This window comes from Apiospora marii (genome assembly GCF_038362585.1).
Source record: "Apiospora marii strain CBS 49790 chromosome Unknown utg000002l_segment0_segment0, whole genome shotgun sequence".
NCBI classification, from domain to species: domain Eukaryota; kingdom Fungi; phylum Ascomycota; class Sordariomycetes; order Amphisphaeriales; family Apiosporaceae; genus Apiospora; species Apiospora marii.
Genome location: NW_027117373.1, coordinates 2,870,106 through 2,886,530, shown reverse-complemented (window position 1 = coordinate 2,886,530; position 16,425 = coordinate 2,870,106). Strand labels below are relative to the sequence as shown.

Genomic DNA, 16,425 nt, shown 5'->3' with positions numbered 1-16,425 from the left:
GGATGGAAAACGCCTTGCGCTTACAAATGCCTCGACGCGCTTGGATGCGCTAAAGAGGAACTACCGCGGATTTCCCATCCTTCAAGTCTACATACAACTCAGGCCTGGTGTCTGTTCACTGAAGATGATATTCATATCCAGCTAGATTTATCTGGGTCATCCCATGGATATGTATGAACGTTTGTGCTTGAGAGTTCAGGTTCGGTGTGAAGGCTTCGAAGGAACCAAGCCCAGGAACTGAAGCTCATATCGTCCGTCACTTTGCCTTCACGGACCGACAGGTGGCACAATGAGAGCCCGGAACTATTCTGCAGACGAGGGTTATCCGATGTAGAATAGAGTAAAATGAAAATACATATTATGTTACTATTGCAGTGACTCTTTTGAGCTGGTTGGGAAAAGTGTATGTCGATGAAGTCAGACAGTCCTTCGTGTCAAGTTCTCAAAGCTGCCCTTATGACACAGCGCAGTTGAGCTTTCCAGAGACACCCTCGGTGAACCCAGCAAGCCAAGTAAACAAACCAGCACTCCGATATTCCTTCTCTTCTCGCGAAGATTGCGACAGTATAACAAAGCCATTCGAGCAAGCAAATCTAACGAAGAGACTATGTAAGTATCTCACTATCATCTTTTCCCGCACTATAGATGTCGGCGCGGGCGCGGTCTCTATCTCATCGGCCTACCTCGTCGGCGTGGTCCACCGTCCTGGCTCATATTCGTTCGCGTGAAACTGTTTTTCAACCGAATGCTGACTATAAGTTGAACGTTCAGCAATCACAATGTTCAATATCGGAAACGCCACCACGAACCAAGCGTTCAACCTCTCGGGGGTCCGCGCGGACCCCAAGAGTCCGCTGTACAAGGAGCTGGCCGCCAAGTACAGTCACATGAGGGACCCCCCCTCTCCCCCGGCGGACGACGTCAACTTCCAGGATTTTGTTAGAAGAAAGATCATGGAGGGGGAGGAGGGGGGACCAGCAGTCCCTGGCAACAGCAGCAGCAGCAGCGCCAACGGCAACGGCAACAGTGGCGCTGGCGACGCCGTCGTTCCTCACCGAACGACAGAAGAACAGAGGAAGAAGAAGAGCCACCGATCAAAGAAGATCCTTCGATTTCTCTGCATGTGAGCAAGGACATGAAGCACGAGAAGATCAAGAAGAACAAGAAGAAACTATGGAATGGTTATGAACAACTTTCAATTCAATATTGAGACAGAAGAGGAGGACCTTTGAATAAACATTATTGGAAGAGGAGGGCATACAAAGGGTGTTTCTTTCCTCTTTTATATGCGTGCATGGCTCAATATTGGGCCCCGTTGCCCGTTTTTACCTGGCGGTGGCAGTACCACCGTTACCCTGGCTAGGGGGCGGTATGCACTTTGTGCACTGCTTCTGGTCCTGAAAGATGATCTCAGCGGCCTGCTCCGCAACGGCATACACTGCTACCATGAGATGGGCGGGGACGACGACGGGCAGGACCGAGGCGTCCACGACGCGCAGGCCGCATACCCCCTTAACGCGGAGGTCGGTGTCAACGACCTTTCCCATCGCAGCGGTGCCCATGGAGTGGTGAACAGAGCGCGCGGCCGCGCGGATGCGCGAGTCGATGTACTCGTCGGTTGAGCCCGTGGTATAGGGCTCCGTGACGCCCGCAGGCTGCGCCTCGCCGTCCAGGATCTCGCGGCCCAGCACGGTCTGGGTGCTGCCGGCGACCGCAATCTCCTGACGCACGCCCTCGCGGTAGACGTAGCGGTCCACCTCGGTGGCGAGGTAGTTGGGGTCGATCACGGGCGGGTCATGGATATTGGCCGAGGCGAGCGTGACGGAGCCGCGCGAGGTCGGCGACAGGGAGATGCCCGAAAAGCCGACACGAGAGCCGTCGGTCGATCCCGTGTAGAGCATGATATGCTCGAAGAATGCGCCGTTGCGGAGGAGCGGGTGGTCGGGCGAGGGGGTCTTCCCCTCGTCGACCTCGATCGCCCTCGCGAGGCCGTCTCCCTTGATCGACGTGGTGACCACGAAGTCGGAGGGAGAGCCGAGAGCGTTCGCGGCCGACTTGAAGACGGGGTTGGAGGAGCCGATTGCCCATCCCTGCTCCGGGTTCTTGACTTTCCAGGCCGAGGGCGAAAGGAGGTGATCTGCGTAGTTTTTACCCACATCGGGGAGATCCTTTTTGACAGGGATGCTGTGTTTGTTAAGTTCTGCCTCGGGCCCTAGAGTGATCGAAGTTAATGCATGATCTTTCCACGATCATGCCCCATTCTTGCACTACCGATACAATACGCATTATGATGATGCAAGGGGCTATTCTCTTTTGTGGCCTGACTTACCAATACCTGACAGCAGAAGAAATTGTGGCGTGTGAACGGCCCCAGCGGCTAGAATGACTTCGCGTCCAAGGACATCTGTGCCATTATCAAGCTGGATACCAGAAGCGGAAGGAGATCCCGCGGGTCCTGTGATGAGCACCTTGGCGACAAGGGTGTCCGTCAAAACCGTGATGCCATCGAGAGAGTAGACTGCGGAAGCTGTCTGGCGCCGGCCCTTGTCTCTACACTCGCTGAACTCAGCAACGCCAGTAATATCGCCAGCGTTGGCATCCAAAGAAGGCAGAGCTGGGACGCCCACCTGCTCCCAGGATTCGAGGACCTTCTGGCGCAGAGGGTACGTCCTGTTGGTTGAGGTTGGCGTCTGCAGATGGACCTTGCCCTCATAACCATGCTGCTCAGCATTGATCGTCTGGTTCCAATACAGCTCCGTCTTCTTCATGTAAGGAAGCATTCCCTCGTAACTCCAGCGTTTGTCGCCGACAGTTTTGCCCCAGGCATCATACCCGGATTTATCCCCGCGTGTCCACAGTCCTTGCTGATGTTAGAGACCCAGAGGGCTTTAGTCTTTGTAGTATCGCTAAAGAACTGCATACCCATATTGATCAGCGTACCACCGCCCAAAGCTTTACCCTGGGCTAAGGTGACGGTGCGGTTGTCGACATGGACCTGGGGGGTCGAGGTGAGCTTCCAGTCGTAGGTACCCCCAATGGTGTTCGTCGCGTTGGGCCATATGTTCTGGTCATTGGCATTGGGCCCGGCCTCGATCAAGAGGATCTTGAGAGAACTGTCCTGCTGGAGGAGGCGGTTCGACACGACCGAGCCAGAAAGCCCTCCACCAACTATGATGTAATCCCACAACATCATGGAAGTACTGTCAGTCTTTGACAGTCAAACAGAACGAGTGTATCAGCGTCTCAAAAAAGACTGTCCGATAGCCGAGAGAAGTCGTGTGGAGGAGGTCAGGGAAGACGCAGTCGACACGCAAGACATTTCGGCTAGACCACGTGTGCGACAGCTCCTGCTCCTCTTCGCGGGCCCCTTCTTGACACATACCAACACGTTACTATGCAGCATCGGATGCATTTCCGAATGGTGGGTACACCCAGGGCGCAGCATGAGCCGGAGGAACTGTCGCTTCTGACCCAAAAAACCAGGCTAGCTAGAAATGGAGAGAGGCACAGCTACGGTCGACATGTCTCACTGCTAACGGCCTCCATGGGCTGCTTTTGCCTGTGCTGAGTATAAAAGCAGAAGGCAGATTCAGGAGATGGGGAATTACCGAGATAGACTATGACAGCTCTGGAGAAGAGTAGCTCGACTGTTCGAACATACTGTGGGTTGCGCAGTGGTAGCTCTACCATGGTGAAGCTTGTCAGCCTGCGGAGTCTGAAGCAACAAAATTCACAGTCTCTCATCTCGGAGCATCTCTCTTCTTCGGGACGGATATCTGCAGCTAAGGTCTCGACCTTCTGGTGGTCAGCAAGGCCCCGGTGAAAAGCCAAGCCGGGGAGTCAATCCCAATCGTACCATTTGGAGGGGTGCCTGGCCACTTCCATTTCCCCCGCCAAACGGGCCACCCCTGCCCTGCGCCCTATAACTATATCTAACGGTGCTGGACGGGCGATGCTCATGACGGGGAGTCCTTCCTCCAACATAGACTTGGATGCGGGATGTCTTTGGGGTAATTCTTGAGATTCCATCGAAAAACCTTATGAATGCATAATGCTTTTTCTTCGTAACAGAGACTCGTATTGATCAGCTGTCAATGTTCTGTTTGACTGGCGGAGGCAATGGCTGGTTTTCTTGCTTATGGCCGCCGCGGTTGACTGCGCCGCAAATGTCGACTGTTCCTCGCAGTATTTTGAGTAGGTATATATCGACATGTCCACATTACCTAACCTCTTCACGAGTAACATGGAAAGGCTGCTTGCCTATTTCTCTTGTTCCTCCCTTTGAGACAGTGAGCCAGACAACATGGTTTGCCATGGCTTTAAATAGCATCATACATGAGTACATGCATGTAATTACTCAGCTGGAACATCCCTCAATTCTGCATGTAAAAACTACCACCCTATCTACCTATGTTATTAATTTTCTCTTCCATCTTGAACCCAACAAGATTAGATTAGGAGCATTAGCCCTGCTTTTCTTCCTCTTCCATGCTTCGAGTCACCGTTGTTCACAACTCCAGACACTAAGCTCCTTGAGCAATCACGTCTAGCTTTCACCACCTCGGCTGAGGGGTCTTACTTATATGGTCTGCGCTATAGACAGCATGTAGACCTTATTTCTTGCTTGTCAGTTCCATGCACCAACTCCGAAGGGAGGGATACAAGACGGGTGTTTTCTATTCATACAAGACTCGATGGCTGCTCTAGATGTCATTTACTTGTGAGAGGTCGATACTTCATTATTCACGTATCATTGGGGATCGTGTTTCTGGTCACATTCACAAGTTACTGTTGCATGCGTGCTGCTACCTTCTGTACGCAAGGCTCACGATGTCAGACGTCGGGGAAAAGCAAGGGGGTTACCACACTCGGTGGGAATCTATAAAATTACGTGCATCCCGTATATCTTGCAGTGCTGGAAATTCTGTCAGGCTCACCCATACTCGCATGATCTGCGTTGCCAGATCCTTTTTCTCCTTCGAAGCTTGTGCCCAGATCTTTTGCAATATATTATTAGTCCTGGCCACCAAGGAGGAATTCCAAAAGTCCCTGGGGTGGGTGTCATTACCGCAGACCTACTTCCGCTGTCTTCACCAGGTTGTTGCCCTTATCACCGTCGATTCCGCTATGATCACGATTGTCATCACCTGGACGATCATGAGAGTATTTGCAAACGGTTCAAGGGACTGACTGTCACCGCTGATGACAGAAGATGAATTGTGTTATACAGCATTGGTGATAGGCTTCTGTCTCACCAAACTCCCCTGGTGAAGCTTATATACATAAGTAGTTATGTTACTCATGTTCCGCATCAGGCTATGTCATTCGTGAGTTTTCCTCGAATCTTCTAGTCCACTAATATACATTCGTATATTGATGGTCAGCCACTATCTGCAGCCGTTGTCATTGGAGGAGCAGGACACCATGTAAAGGGGGGGGGGGTTCCTTGCCTGTTTATATTGTGCGATACTCAAAGCTTTTCGCGAGAGCATCCTAACTCGCTTCGGCGAGAGAAGGGAAAAGGGGGAGGGAAATTATTTCCTAGTTTTATAAAAGTTTGATACTATACCGAGTACCATCTACAAGCCTGCATTTTAAATAACTTCTAGGATGCCACTCATGGCTCTGATGGGGCATTGGCCCGCCAACGTCGAACTTGAACACGGTATATCTGCACCAAAGTCATCGCAACCCTCCAACGATGCTAAATTTGGGCTTAACTGATTAGGTAGACATGGATCGTGTTGCGTGGGAGTTATGCCAACAAAGAGTCCTCAAAAAGCACAATCAAGTTATAAGAATTCGGAGCCGCCACAGACTCAGCTCTAGTTGTATCACATTTATGTACAAGGTTCCTGGCGTTCTTTTTTCCCTCTTTCTTATTTCTTAGGCTCCTCCTTCTTCTCCTCGGGCTTCGGCGTAGGCAGCTTGAAAGTGTCGGGCTTACGGTCAACACCGGAGCCAACGGGCTCCCAAGAAGCGGATCCACCCTCGAAGTTGCGGAAAGCCTGGGTGAGCTCCAGGGGCTCGGTCACAATGCGCTTCTTCTCCTCGTCGTAGCGGATCTCGGTGTAACCGGTGAGAGGGAAGTCCTTGCGCAGAGGGTGGCCCTCGAATCCGTAATCGGTCATGATTCTTCGCAGATCCGGGTGACCCACGAAGAAGACGCCGAACAGATCGTAGACCTCACGCTCGTACCAGTTGGCACCGTCGAACAGCGGGGTAACACTGGGCACGGGCGAGGCCTCGTCGGCGTAGGTCTTGACTCGGATGCGGGCGTTGTGGCGCACACTCAGCAGATTGTAGACAATCTCGAACCTCTGGTCTCTGGTGGGGAAATCGCAGGCGGTAATGGTGCTAACCTGGGTGAACTCGGCAGCAGTGTTATCTGGTTTCGGAGGTTAGTATCGATGTCCGCGGGCGGCAAGGCTTTCGGCAAGTTGAATTGACATACACTTGAGGAAAGAAAAGACGGGAATGACGCCCGACGGGGATATGTAGATGACAAGCTCATCCTTCCACACGGAGAACTGCTGGATATACTTGGGCAAGCAGCCCATCAGCCACGAGCCGTAGCGGTGCATGTCGTCGGCCTTGGTCTGGTACTTGTCGGCCGGGTTGACGATCGGGGCCTTGAGGACCTTGGCGTGGTCGCGGGGCGCCTTCCTCGGGTCCTTTGCATCGGCCGGCATGGCGACGACATTGTTGCGGGCCGTGGCGCTGAGGCAGCGCGCGAATTGCTCAGTGCTGCGCGCCTGGATGGACGGCTGCGCGGGTCGTAGAGCTGAAGCCAGCGCCCTACTTCGAGAGAGCTTGGTCGCCATGGTGGATAGTGGTGGTGTGGCGGACCAATTGGTCGAATGGTGATGCCGGGTTGGAGCTTTTGTAGATGTCGTCGTCCACAGATCATAGAGCCAGAGCAGAGCCGGCTGGAGTAACTCCGAATTGGCAGGTGCGCTTCAATTGACCGTTCAGCCACAGTGGGAGGGGGCTAGGCTCTTACAGGTAAGACCCAAAAGCTTTGGTCAGGCTCAAGCGGGTGGCTCGTGCAGTTTCCACTGTGGCCGGTGATAGTTGTCGGAGCAGGTTCAATGTCACTTCGATTCACTGCTGGCAAACCTGCCTCATTTATCACTTTTTCACTACAAAGGCCACCATGTCTGCTCCGAGGCAGCCTCGATGAATGAATGGCTGTACATGTGGAAATAGTATGTTGCACTCAAGAGAACCAATAAGGAGGGCCTAACGGTACTACGTGGGACTCTTCTTCTGGTTTGCTAGAGCCTGACGGTGTTTCTTAATACCCTAGACCATGTCTCTACTATCTCGACCGGAGTATAGAACGCCGTTACGCAGGCGAGGCCACGTTCTCCGCTGATCATTTTCGAGACACCGGGTGACGAGGACCAGACGAGATGGGCAACTCCAGCTGCAACCGGTGCATCTGCAATGGCCTTGCCCTGGTTGATCTCGACGTCGACAGAGCCGTCGTCCCAGACTGCGTGTGCGCGAAATAAATTGCCAGTGCTTTGGTTCCGATGACTGTACAAAAGGACAGCAAGAGTCGAATTCTCGCTGTTCGTCATTCAAAAAGACTGTATAAACTCCGGTCACCGCTTTGACCAGAGTCTTGCAGCCATTGAAGTTGGCCTCGGCGGAATATTCCCATTAGCAAGTACAAAGGGAAGGAAGCCCAATACGATCTACTCTCAACTCAGTGATCCCAACGCCCCTATCTATTAGGGCATTGGCAGCGGCGTTGGAGGGACCCCTTGTAGTCCCACGTAAGGTGAACTCCGACGAAAGTACACGGGTGCCGAGAACATGGTCAATCAACGCTCCCCCTTGATGACTTGTTGCGCCAAATTGCGCCAAATACAACAGAGGCTTTGGCATACTAGGCGAGGCAATTGGGTAATATTGAGGTCGATGGCAGGCTGCAATGCCATGATCACGGTCCATACCAGTTCTATCTCATCTATTCCTACTTCCCTACTGACCCAGCCGAGCTGAGGACTTACATATAAGTTAAATGGGGTTAGATGAAACTGACATGCAAACAAGCAATCATGATCAGACTAGACCCCTATGATGATACCGCACGCGAATTACAAAAGCCATCTGACTGCCTACTAGAGTCAGACGTAAGAAATGTGATGAACGGAAGCCGGCATATTCCCACTGCGAGGATACAGGTCGTGACTGCGATTTTCTCTCGTTACATACTACAGATGGGACCTAAATACCTTCACCTATGCCCTATCCCAGGTGAATGGTCACTCGCAGACCATGAGCCTGGTATTACACCCCAGAGCGTTCTCGATGCGTCGGATGGTATACACCAATCACTTCTCGCAGTATCTGGGTGACCGCTCACGGGAGACTCTCGTCTTGCGCGCAGCTACTATCGAGCCGTATGCGTTGGAAGGAGCCGCTGCCGCCCACTCTTGTAAGAGATATCGCCAAGCTCCCGAGTCTACTCAAATTATGGCATATCATATACGCTGCATTTCCAAAGGGCCACAACGTAACATTATATGTGAAATCTACGATCTGCCTGCGCCTTCTCTTGATCCAGCATCGTCCTCTTCATATATGCGTATCCAAGTACATGTCTGCTTGCGAGACGGTGTACGATGCACATACGTCGGACTTTACTCAGATTGTTGATTTGGCTCTGGCGAACCTCGAGACAGATGCTACAAACCACATGGCAGACAGTCGGTTCGAATCGAGTCACTCGTTCGATATGGCAATGGTGCAACCGCTCTTCTTCACAGCTTCTAAATGCAGGGAGCCACTGCTGAGAAGGAGAGCGGTTGCGGGTCTGGAGAAAATCGATGGACCGGGCTTGTATGATGGCCGGATGATGGCCCAAGTGGCACGGTGGGCCATCGCCATGGAAGAGAAAGACCCCCCCGATACCCCTAGGGTCGATTTCCCAAACGGATGACATGATCCACGAGGAAAGCAGGCTACATGAGCTGGGCCTAGAATTTGGACCAACTTCAGAAGCTTGCCAGATCACGGCATGGAAAGAGCTCGGCGGTCCCTGGTTAAAGATGCCTGAGGATGTGAAGGTTGGTTGAGGAAACGACAAGGTATGCTCAGATTTCTGAGCTGCTACAATGATGGAGTACGCCTGCCTATCTAGCTAGCCTGTCACTTTGAAGGGTAGGTATGGTTTGTTACCTACTTTATTGATGTGGAAGTACAAACAAGGGGGGCTGCCCTACCCCAGAGGCGGGTGTTTGTGGCTTATGTAATGCAATTAAAGGTGTAGGTAGGACGCCGGTTGCCATCAATGATCAATTGAACGCACTCACGGAGGTCGTGTTTTGTGTACACCTGCAGCTTAGCTAAGGTTGGCGGTACATGCAACATTGGATGCCACATGTTCGTTCCTCTTTAGGTACCTAGTCACAGGTTTCGCGACCTGATCCGAAGCGTGCCGGGGATTTTTTTTCTCTTTACAAAGAGGTTGACTGAAGCGAGTCGAAATTCAGGCATTCACAACGTGTTCGCTAGTAGGGCACATTGCTTCCTGCTCATTCCAGTAACCATTGCATGCACGCCATTCCACTTTTCGGAAAACGTCTGGTGCAAGTCACAAAGAGAGATAAAGTTGAGTTGAGCTGACCACACACAAAGTCCAGTCAACCTAGCTGGTTGATTACTAGAGAGGTGGACTTTGCCTGTCACTGTCCAGCACCGTGCACGACAAAGGCGCCCCACCTTTTGGCACCGAAGAAGCCTAGCTCTGGCTTGGGCAGCGGTGGTGAGTGGCCAGAGACGACTCACAGGACATAGATCGTTTCTTTCCTAGCCCACTCCGACTTTGCAGGAGGTGATGGAAGATTGCTTCTGTTCTGCAACCATCAAACTTGTTCACCTCCCTACCACCCTCCCCCCTCCACCCTCTTCATCATCAACCACACTCACGCCTTACCGTGCGGCTCGGCATCTTTAATTTTCGCCAGAAGGCACGTTCCTTCTCTCCGTGTAATAATTCTCTCTCCGGCGTTCTTGCATAGGGTTCATACATCTTTTTCGGTCCTGCCCTCCCAAGCTACCACCACAGCCACTTCACCACCTACCTTAGCGATCGGTATTGATTCCCTACCTTGGGCATTCACATCCTCGCCAAACGCCTGCGCGACCGTCTCTCAGCCCCGAGCGGTCATTATCCCTGCTACGTTTAAACCTGCTTGGGTCAATCAGCGACTGCCCCTCACATTGCTTCGGGATTTAGTTCTTGTTTCTCGTGGCTTCACATATTCACCATGGCACCTCAAGACAGTTTCATCGACGAGGAGGAAGATACCTGGTATGTGCCACGCCTGGCCAGCCGCGTGCGTTCTATTTTGGCTCAGTACTGACAACTGTTGGTAGCCCCCTCTGTATCGAGGAATTCGATCTTTCGGATAGAAATTTTAGACCGTGTCCTTGCGGATATCAGGTACGAAATGCCCGCCACACGGATTCGACAGCATGGGAGAATACTGACACCTGCGCCATAGATCTGCCAGTTCTGCTTCAACAACCTGAAGAACAACCTCAACGGCCTGTGCCCTGCCTGTCGACGACCATACGACGAGAAGACCATACAGTGGAAGGTTGTCACGCAAGAAGAGTTAGCAGTCACCCATCTACCTAGTCTTTGCGGCAAACCATGACTAACAAACTGGGCGTAGGATTGCGGAGTTCCGGGCGAATATCCAGAAGAACCAGAAGAAGCGAGCAGCCGAACAGCGTCAAAAGGAAGTGCAGAAGCGCGAGGTCGACAAGGGGAATCGCAAGAACCTGGTCGGCGTCCGCGTGGTCCAAAAGAACCTGGTTTACGTGACAGGTCTTACTCCTACGGTTCCCGAAGACGAGCTTTTGAAGACGTTGCGGCGGCCGGAATTCTTCGGCCAGTATGGTAACATCCAGAAGATTTCGATTAGCAATCGCAAAGCTCCGGATGGTCAACCGCAGTCCCTTGGTATCTACGTCACTTTTGAGAAGAAGGACGACGCGACTCGATGCATCCAAGCTGTTAACGGCTCCATGAACGGCGATCGCGTACTCAAGGCGCAGCTTGGTACTACCAAGTACTGTTCCGCTTGGCTTCGACACGAGCAATGTGGTAACCGCCAGTGCATGTTTCTGCATGAGCTGGGTGACGAGGAGGACAGTTACAGCAGACAGGATCTTTCCTCGCTGAACAGCGTCTACACTCAGCGACCGCTCTCGAACAACAACAACAACAACAACAATAACGCTGCCTCGTCGTCTCGATCTGCATCTCGTCAGCAGGGGTTACCTCCACAACAAGCTGCCGTTGCCCAGGCTATGGTTCGTACCTCTAGTAAAGACGGATCCGAGATAGGCGATGGCCCTGCTCTCCCCGCAACGGCAAACTGGGCACGTACCACTCAGCAGCGAAGTCGACGTGGGAGTCATGCCACTAGTGGTGCGGCATCGAGCCCCGCGATTTCGAATGCCCTTCCCGTTACTACCGAATCCGCGCAAGAAGCTATTGATTCGAGCCAGGATGACCCAGCACCAACTCCCGCTGCAGCCAGCCGGAGAGCGGAAAAGAAGGTTGCCTCGTCTGAGCCATCACCCGACCGGGGACCGACACCAGTGGAAAGACCACCTGTCAAAGATCCTTATGCGCAACCAGATATGAACGACATCATGAGATTGATTGCTGCCTGCCCGGACTTCCGTGCACCCCAAGGTCTCGATGATTCCGAGGTCCCGCTCTTTGATATGGCTGGTGGCCTGCGTCGACGTGCCATGCGAGAGGAGGAGGAGAACCGCCTGGGCGAGACGGCAGAGCCAGTCCCAGAACCCCTCGAGACTGAGGAAGGCGAGCCTGAGAGTGGTAGTCTCGCACTAGGCGGAGAGCCCGAGGATAGAGATCAGGGTCGTGATGCTCCAGGATTTGATCAGCGACGGAACGCGACTCAACCGCCTATCCAGCGAAACAACGCAGAGGGCATATTCGGCCCAGCCCTGACGTCTGCATATGCTCAAGGCTCTACCAATCCCGGCTCGATTGGTAGCCGTACCATGACGCCACAGCAGCAGCAACAGCAACAGTTGTTTATGCGTCCACAAAGCAGCTTTGTTGATCAGATGCCGCCTGGTATTTCGAATCCTCAGTCACAATCCAGCCTGTTCCAGGGTCAAGGGCACACACGGCAGCAGTCACGTTTTAGCTTTGCGAATGAGGGAACCGCAAGCTCGACAAACGTGAAACTGACTGCAAACCCCAGAATCATGGCCCAGCAATCTTCCATGATGCCTTCAACCTACCACTCTCAGCCAAGTGGCCAGTTTTATGCAAGCTCAATGCCGGGACCTCCTCCAGGTCTCAAGTCAACTGGCACTCCTCCTGTAAGCGGCGGCATGTTTGGTCAGGGACATTCGTTTGGCGGCTCAGGCTTTGGCATTGGATCGAAGGACAACCCCAATGATTTGTTACAGAACCTGATTCGAGGCAGAGGTACTGGCAGTGGACAGGCTCATGATGCGGGTAAGCGTGAGTACTTTTCTTCTTTTCCTAACCAATACCCGCCCTCTTCGTCCTCCACCCCTGCTCCTGCTTCCGGCGCCGGCATCATGGCATCACTCTATGCTACTCAGCCTGGAGGGTTCCAAGACTTCGGTCCTAAGCAGAAGAAGAAGGGGAAGAAGCACAGACACGCTAACACTTCCTCCTCTGGGGGAGGTGCCTTAGTAGATCTTGCGGACCCGAGTATCCTGCAGGCGCGTTTGCCTCACCAGCAACAGGGCACCAATGCCGGCGTCGGACAGGGGCTGTTTGGAGGGCAGAGTCAAGGTGGGTACAACCCGAACATGATGTATGGTGGTGCCGGTGCCAATTATGGTCGATGGTAGTCGTTTTATAGACAGGATGATGAGGGGGCCGGTACATTGTTTTTGTTCATGCTTTGGAGCAATATTGTATGAGTTGGGCGTCATGGTTTACGGCACAAGGCTCAAGAGGTACTATGGGGCTTTTGTTTTCATCACGCTGTTTAAGCGAGCATTGCAAGAGGCACGACGACCCAGGTTAGGGTCAAAGGGGTTGCATCGGGCGTTTTTTCCTGCACTTGGAAACCACGAAGGTTTTCCGGCAGCGCTTTCCTCGGTTTTGCTCAGAAGACACTTTCTATTTTGGCACTGGCACCTGTGCATATTCTTTTCTTTCACGCATCACTCGGTCAATGGGGTCACGCCAGGCAAGCCATCGTCGTCTTCCACACAGATTCCATGTACGTTAACAAAACAGGCCAAGCCAAAGAAATTCTACAAGGCTGGTCAAATATAGCTTTACCCATCTACTAGACCCTCACCACCATCATGTATCTCTTTATGGAAGACGACGATGGAGCTTGTGATGTGACCACGACCTAGAGCGACGTCCCTATTTAAATGATTTTCGTTTGGTTTTGGTAGCTAATATTCTTTTTGATCTAGATGATGAACTCCTGCCCCTGGATGAAGCAGTTGTCGATGCACGATCTTTGGTCGATGCGTTGGTTTCCGATCCTTACCCGCTCGAATTTGGAAGCCCGGCTTCCTTTGCGCATTCTCACCCGACGACCCCTGGCCCCCCACCAGGTCTTGGATTTCCCCAACCGCATCCCATTGTGCAGTTTGGAGAGGCCGAGACACCTAGTCATCCACCCATATCCCAAGGAACAGCTGTAGCACGCCCACCTCCACCAGCTCTTCCCCGTCCAGTAACTCCCCTGAAGCCCAAAGCCACGCCTAAGAAAAGCGCAAGGATCAACACCACCCCGATCACTACAGAGGCGAAGAAAAGCATTGTCGAGTTGGCCCTAGAGAGTGGACTGTCCAAGGATATCGCAGCACAGGCATCAGGTACTTCTAAAGGGAAGGTTGTTTTGCAGGAAGAAGACTTCCCGGCACTTGATTCCAAGAAGGCGGCCTCTCCACCAAAAGTCACGCCGGTCCTGCCGTTTAAGACCTTGAATACTCCTAAGCCAACGCAGTCGAAGAAGACGGTGGTAGAGACGGGGACCAAGGGTTCGACCCAAAAACAGACACCGTCCAAGGCGGACAAGCGTCCTACACCGGGAACGTTGGATATTGCGGCTGCCACCAAAGCTGCCAATCAGACCAAGGTGTCCGAAGTGGCAGCAGAGCCCAAAAAGCCCACCGAGCCGGGTCCTTCTGGCACAGCGCAGCCCACCAAGACTGCAGCATCTGCAGTGGCCACGCCCACAACAACAAGCGCGTCAATATCCTCGCCTTTGACTCGACCCACCCCCAAGACTCTTCGGTTGGTGCAGACGCCCAAAACAGAACTACCGCCCAGCATCCCGCCCGCGGCCGCTCAGTCGATCCGAGCTGCTGCCAACTCTGCAAACCGCCCCGGGACTCCCGCTAGCGAGATTATCTCTGATTCTGCGTCTGTGATTAGTGCTTCAGTGTCAGCATCTCGGACAAGCTCGCCCCCACCGTCCAAGATTGGTACAGCTTCAGTGCGCGCGACTACAAAGAGCCAACAGCGGAAACAACGCAAGGAGGCGTCGAAGGAGGCTACAGCCGCAATCATTGCTGAGACCAAGGTGGTCGAGCAGGAGACCGAGATCGCCCCCATTGTTGGACGAAAGAAGAAGCAGAAGAAGGAGAAGAAGCCCAAGCAGTCTAACACGGCCAGTCCCGCTGTTAGCAGGCCCGAAACTCCTGTGAGCGCACCTGTAACTAGCACGCCCTCACAGTCGACTAGTGCTGCAGACAAACCGGCCATTGCGGATGACAAGCTGGCCCAGTTGACCAAGGTCACCAATGCACAGCCCAGTATCGATCTTTCTTCCAGAAACAAGGACTTGAAGGGTAAGGATGTTAAGAGCCCGCCCCTGAGCCCCGCGCCGGTCGACACGTCAATAAGGTTGAATGAGTCGACCAAGACCACAGTTTTGACTCCTGATTACATCAATCCCAATTCGGACCCTCGGTCTGAGCCCGTTTACGAAGGCGCTGTTGGAGAGGTGCCAAGCTTGTCCGAGATCCTGCAGAGCCTCATTGAAGAGGGCGAGCTTCCGGATCCCGACGATATTGGGCTGTTCAAAGCGGCGGCAAACCACCGCTCCGAGCTTGAAAAACATGTGCCCAACTCGCTACCACCCACTGTAAAGTCCGTTGTCACCAAGGAGGACGAGGCCGAGCTTAGCGCGTTCCGTCCAGTGCACAAATCCGTGAACGGCCACCGTGTGCTCCTGACTCCCAATGGCGACTTTGTGCTCAACCTGACCGAGGAGGAAGAGAAGCGCTTCCTAGAATTGCAGGGCCGTGTCGCAAAGACCAACGGCTTCCCTACTGCGTTCTCTCACCCCAAGTATAACGCACCAGGAACTGGTTTTAGTCTAATCAGCGGTCGCGCTGTCCCCAATGGGCTGCCCTCGTTCTTCCCCTCGGGCCCTAGCAGTTTCCCGCAGGATCCGGTCGGCAAAATGCACCGCGAGGAGGCGATCGGCTGCATCAACCAGCACGTCCTCCCATCCCTGAACCTCGGCAGTTACAAGTCCAACTCGTCTTTCCCCAACCCCAATGCCACCAGCCTCCAGTCACTGGCGCCTTGGCTGAATCCCAAGTTCTCTCGTGGCAGAGAGCCGTTTGACTCTATCGCCGCCAGCGCACCTGGCAGCGACGGCATGTTCCAGCACGTGAGCCACAGCGACAGCCCTCACGAGAACTGGGACGATGAGGAAGACGATGGCGAAAGCCCCTCACCTGCCATCGGTAGCACCCCGCTTATGAGCATCGAGGAGGCCGAGCAGGTGCTGGTGGCAGCCAAGAAGCAGCACGACGCAACGGACAAGAAGTTTAAGCAGGCGATGGGTAGGCTCCGTCGCCAGTTTGGCTTGCATTGACTATATGCGGGCATTCTGCCTTTCGGGGCGGCTTCGGCATACGCTCTCGTGGGTGCGGCGTGGTTCTTCCATGTCGCCATTGTCGTGGCCGTTGCGGTGGCGGCGGTTATTATTGATGCGGTTCTCGAATGGACTGCGGCGGTTGTAAGGATATTGGCACCTAGTGCATGAACGAGACGAGAGCGATGAAGAAGCAATGGTTCTTTTTCTCGAGAGGAACAGGAAAAATCATGGAGAGTGTTTGCGGATGTTTTTTTTTAAGGTTGAGCGCGATTGCGTTGGATACGTAAAGCGAGAATAATGTTGTACATGTACGAGTATATCTGTACCACTAGCAAGCGGCGGGCATGGTCAGGCTGCAGAAAGCCAACCAACCGAACCGGCGCTGCCATGCGCGAATACGATAGAGGCTCTTTAAAGAGCGCCTGAGCCACAGCGCCTGATGACGGCTCTAATCCGTTTTGAGTACGAGCGACAGCAGTGCAAGCCCTTGAGGCAAGAGATCCAGCGTTGCGTTAGTTTGCGCCTG

The 16,425-nt window shown here is 53.3% G+C and overlaps 6 protein-coding genes across 6 annotated transcripts; 4 read left to right on the top strand and 2 right to left on the bottom strand.

The window, feature by feature from the left end:
• Positions 1-779: 779 nt before the first annotated feature.
• PG985_002594 (uncharacterized protein) lies at positions 780-1,127 on the top strand (the record flags this gene model as incomplete). The annotated part of the gene is made up of 1 exon (XM_066822363.1): positions 780-1,127. One exon carries the CDS (start codon positions 780-782, stop codon positions 1,125-1,127), a length of 348 nt encoding a protein of 115 aa, XP_066689795.1.
• A 198-nt stretch (positions 1,128-1,325) lies between these two features.
• Positions 1,326-3,190, bottom strand: PG985_002593 (glucose dehydrogenase; the record flags this gene model as incomplete). The annotated part of the gene is made up of 3 exons (XM_066822362.1): positions 1,326-2,212; positions 2,330-2,860; positions 2,923-3,190. 3 exons carry the CDS (start codon positions 3,188-3,190, stop codon positions 1,326-1,328), a joined length of 1,686 nt encoding a protein of 561 aa, XP_066689794.1.
• A 2,689-nt stretch (positions 3,191-5,879) lies between these two features.
• On the bottom strand, positions 5,880-6,824 carry PG985_002592 (uncharacterized protein; the record flags this gene model as incomplete). Its single annotated transcript, XM_066822361.1, has 2 exons — positions 5,880-6,388; positions 6,455-6,824. The coding sequence occupies 2 exons, from the start codon at positions 6,822-6,824 to the stop codon at positions 5,880-5,882; spliced, it is 879 nt and encodes a 292-aa protein (XP_066689793.1).
• A 1,245-nt stretch (positions 6,825-8,069) lies between these two features.
• Positions 8,070-8,953, top strand: PG985_002591 (Zn(2)-C6 fungal-type DNA-binding domain protein; the record flags this gene model as incomplete). Its single annotated transcript, XM_066822360.1, has 4 exons — positions 8,070-8,144; positions 8,269-8,449; positions 8,519-8,607; positions 8,663-8,953. The coding sequence occupies 4 exons, from the start codon at positions 8,070-8,072 to the stop codon at positions 8,951-8,953; spliced, it is 636 nt and encodes a 211-aa protein (XP_066689792.1).
• A 1,330-nt stretch (positions 8,954-10,283) lies between these two features.
• Positions 10,284-12,891, top strand: PG985_002590 (CCR4-NOT transcription complex subunit 4; the record flags this gene model as incomplete). Its single annotated transcript, XM_066822359.1, has 4 exons — positions 10,284-10,327; positions 10,393-10,459; positions 10,521-10,633; positions 10,695-12,891. The coding sequence occupies 4 exons, from the start codon at positions 10,284-10,286 to the stop codon at positions 12,889-12,891; spliced, it is 2,421 nt and encodes an 806-aa protein (XP_066689791.1).
• Positions 12,892-13,476: 585 nt separating this feature from the next.
• Positions 13,477-15,896, top strand: PG985_002589 (transcriptional repressor general negative regulator of transcription subunit 4; the record flags this gene model as incomplete). The annotated part of the gene is made up of 2 exons (XM_066822358.1): positions 13,477-13,531; positions 13,741-15,896. The coding sequence occupies 2 exons, from the start codon at positions 13,477-13,479 to the stop codon at positions 15,894-15,896; spliced, it is 2,211 nt and encodes a 736-aa protein (XP_066689790.1).
• Between the last annotated feature and the right edge of the window lie 529 nt (positions 15,897-16,425).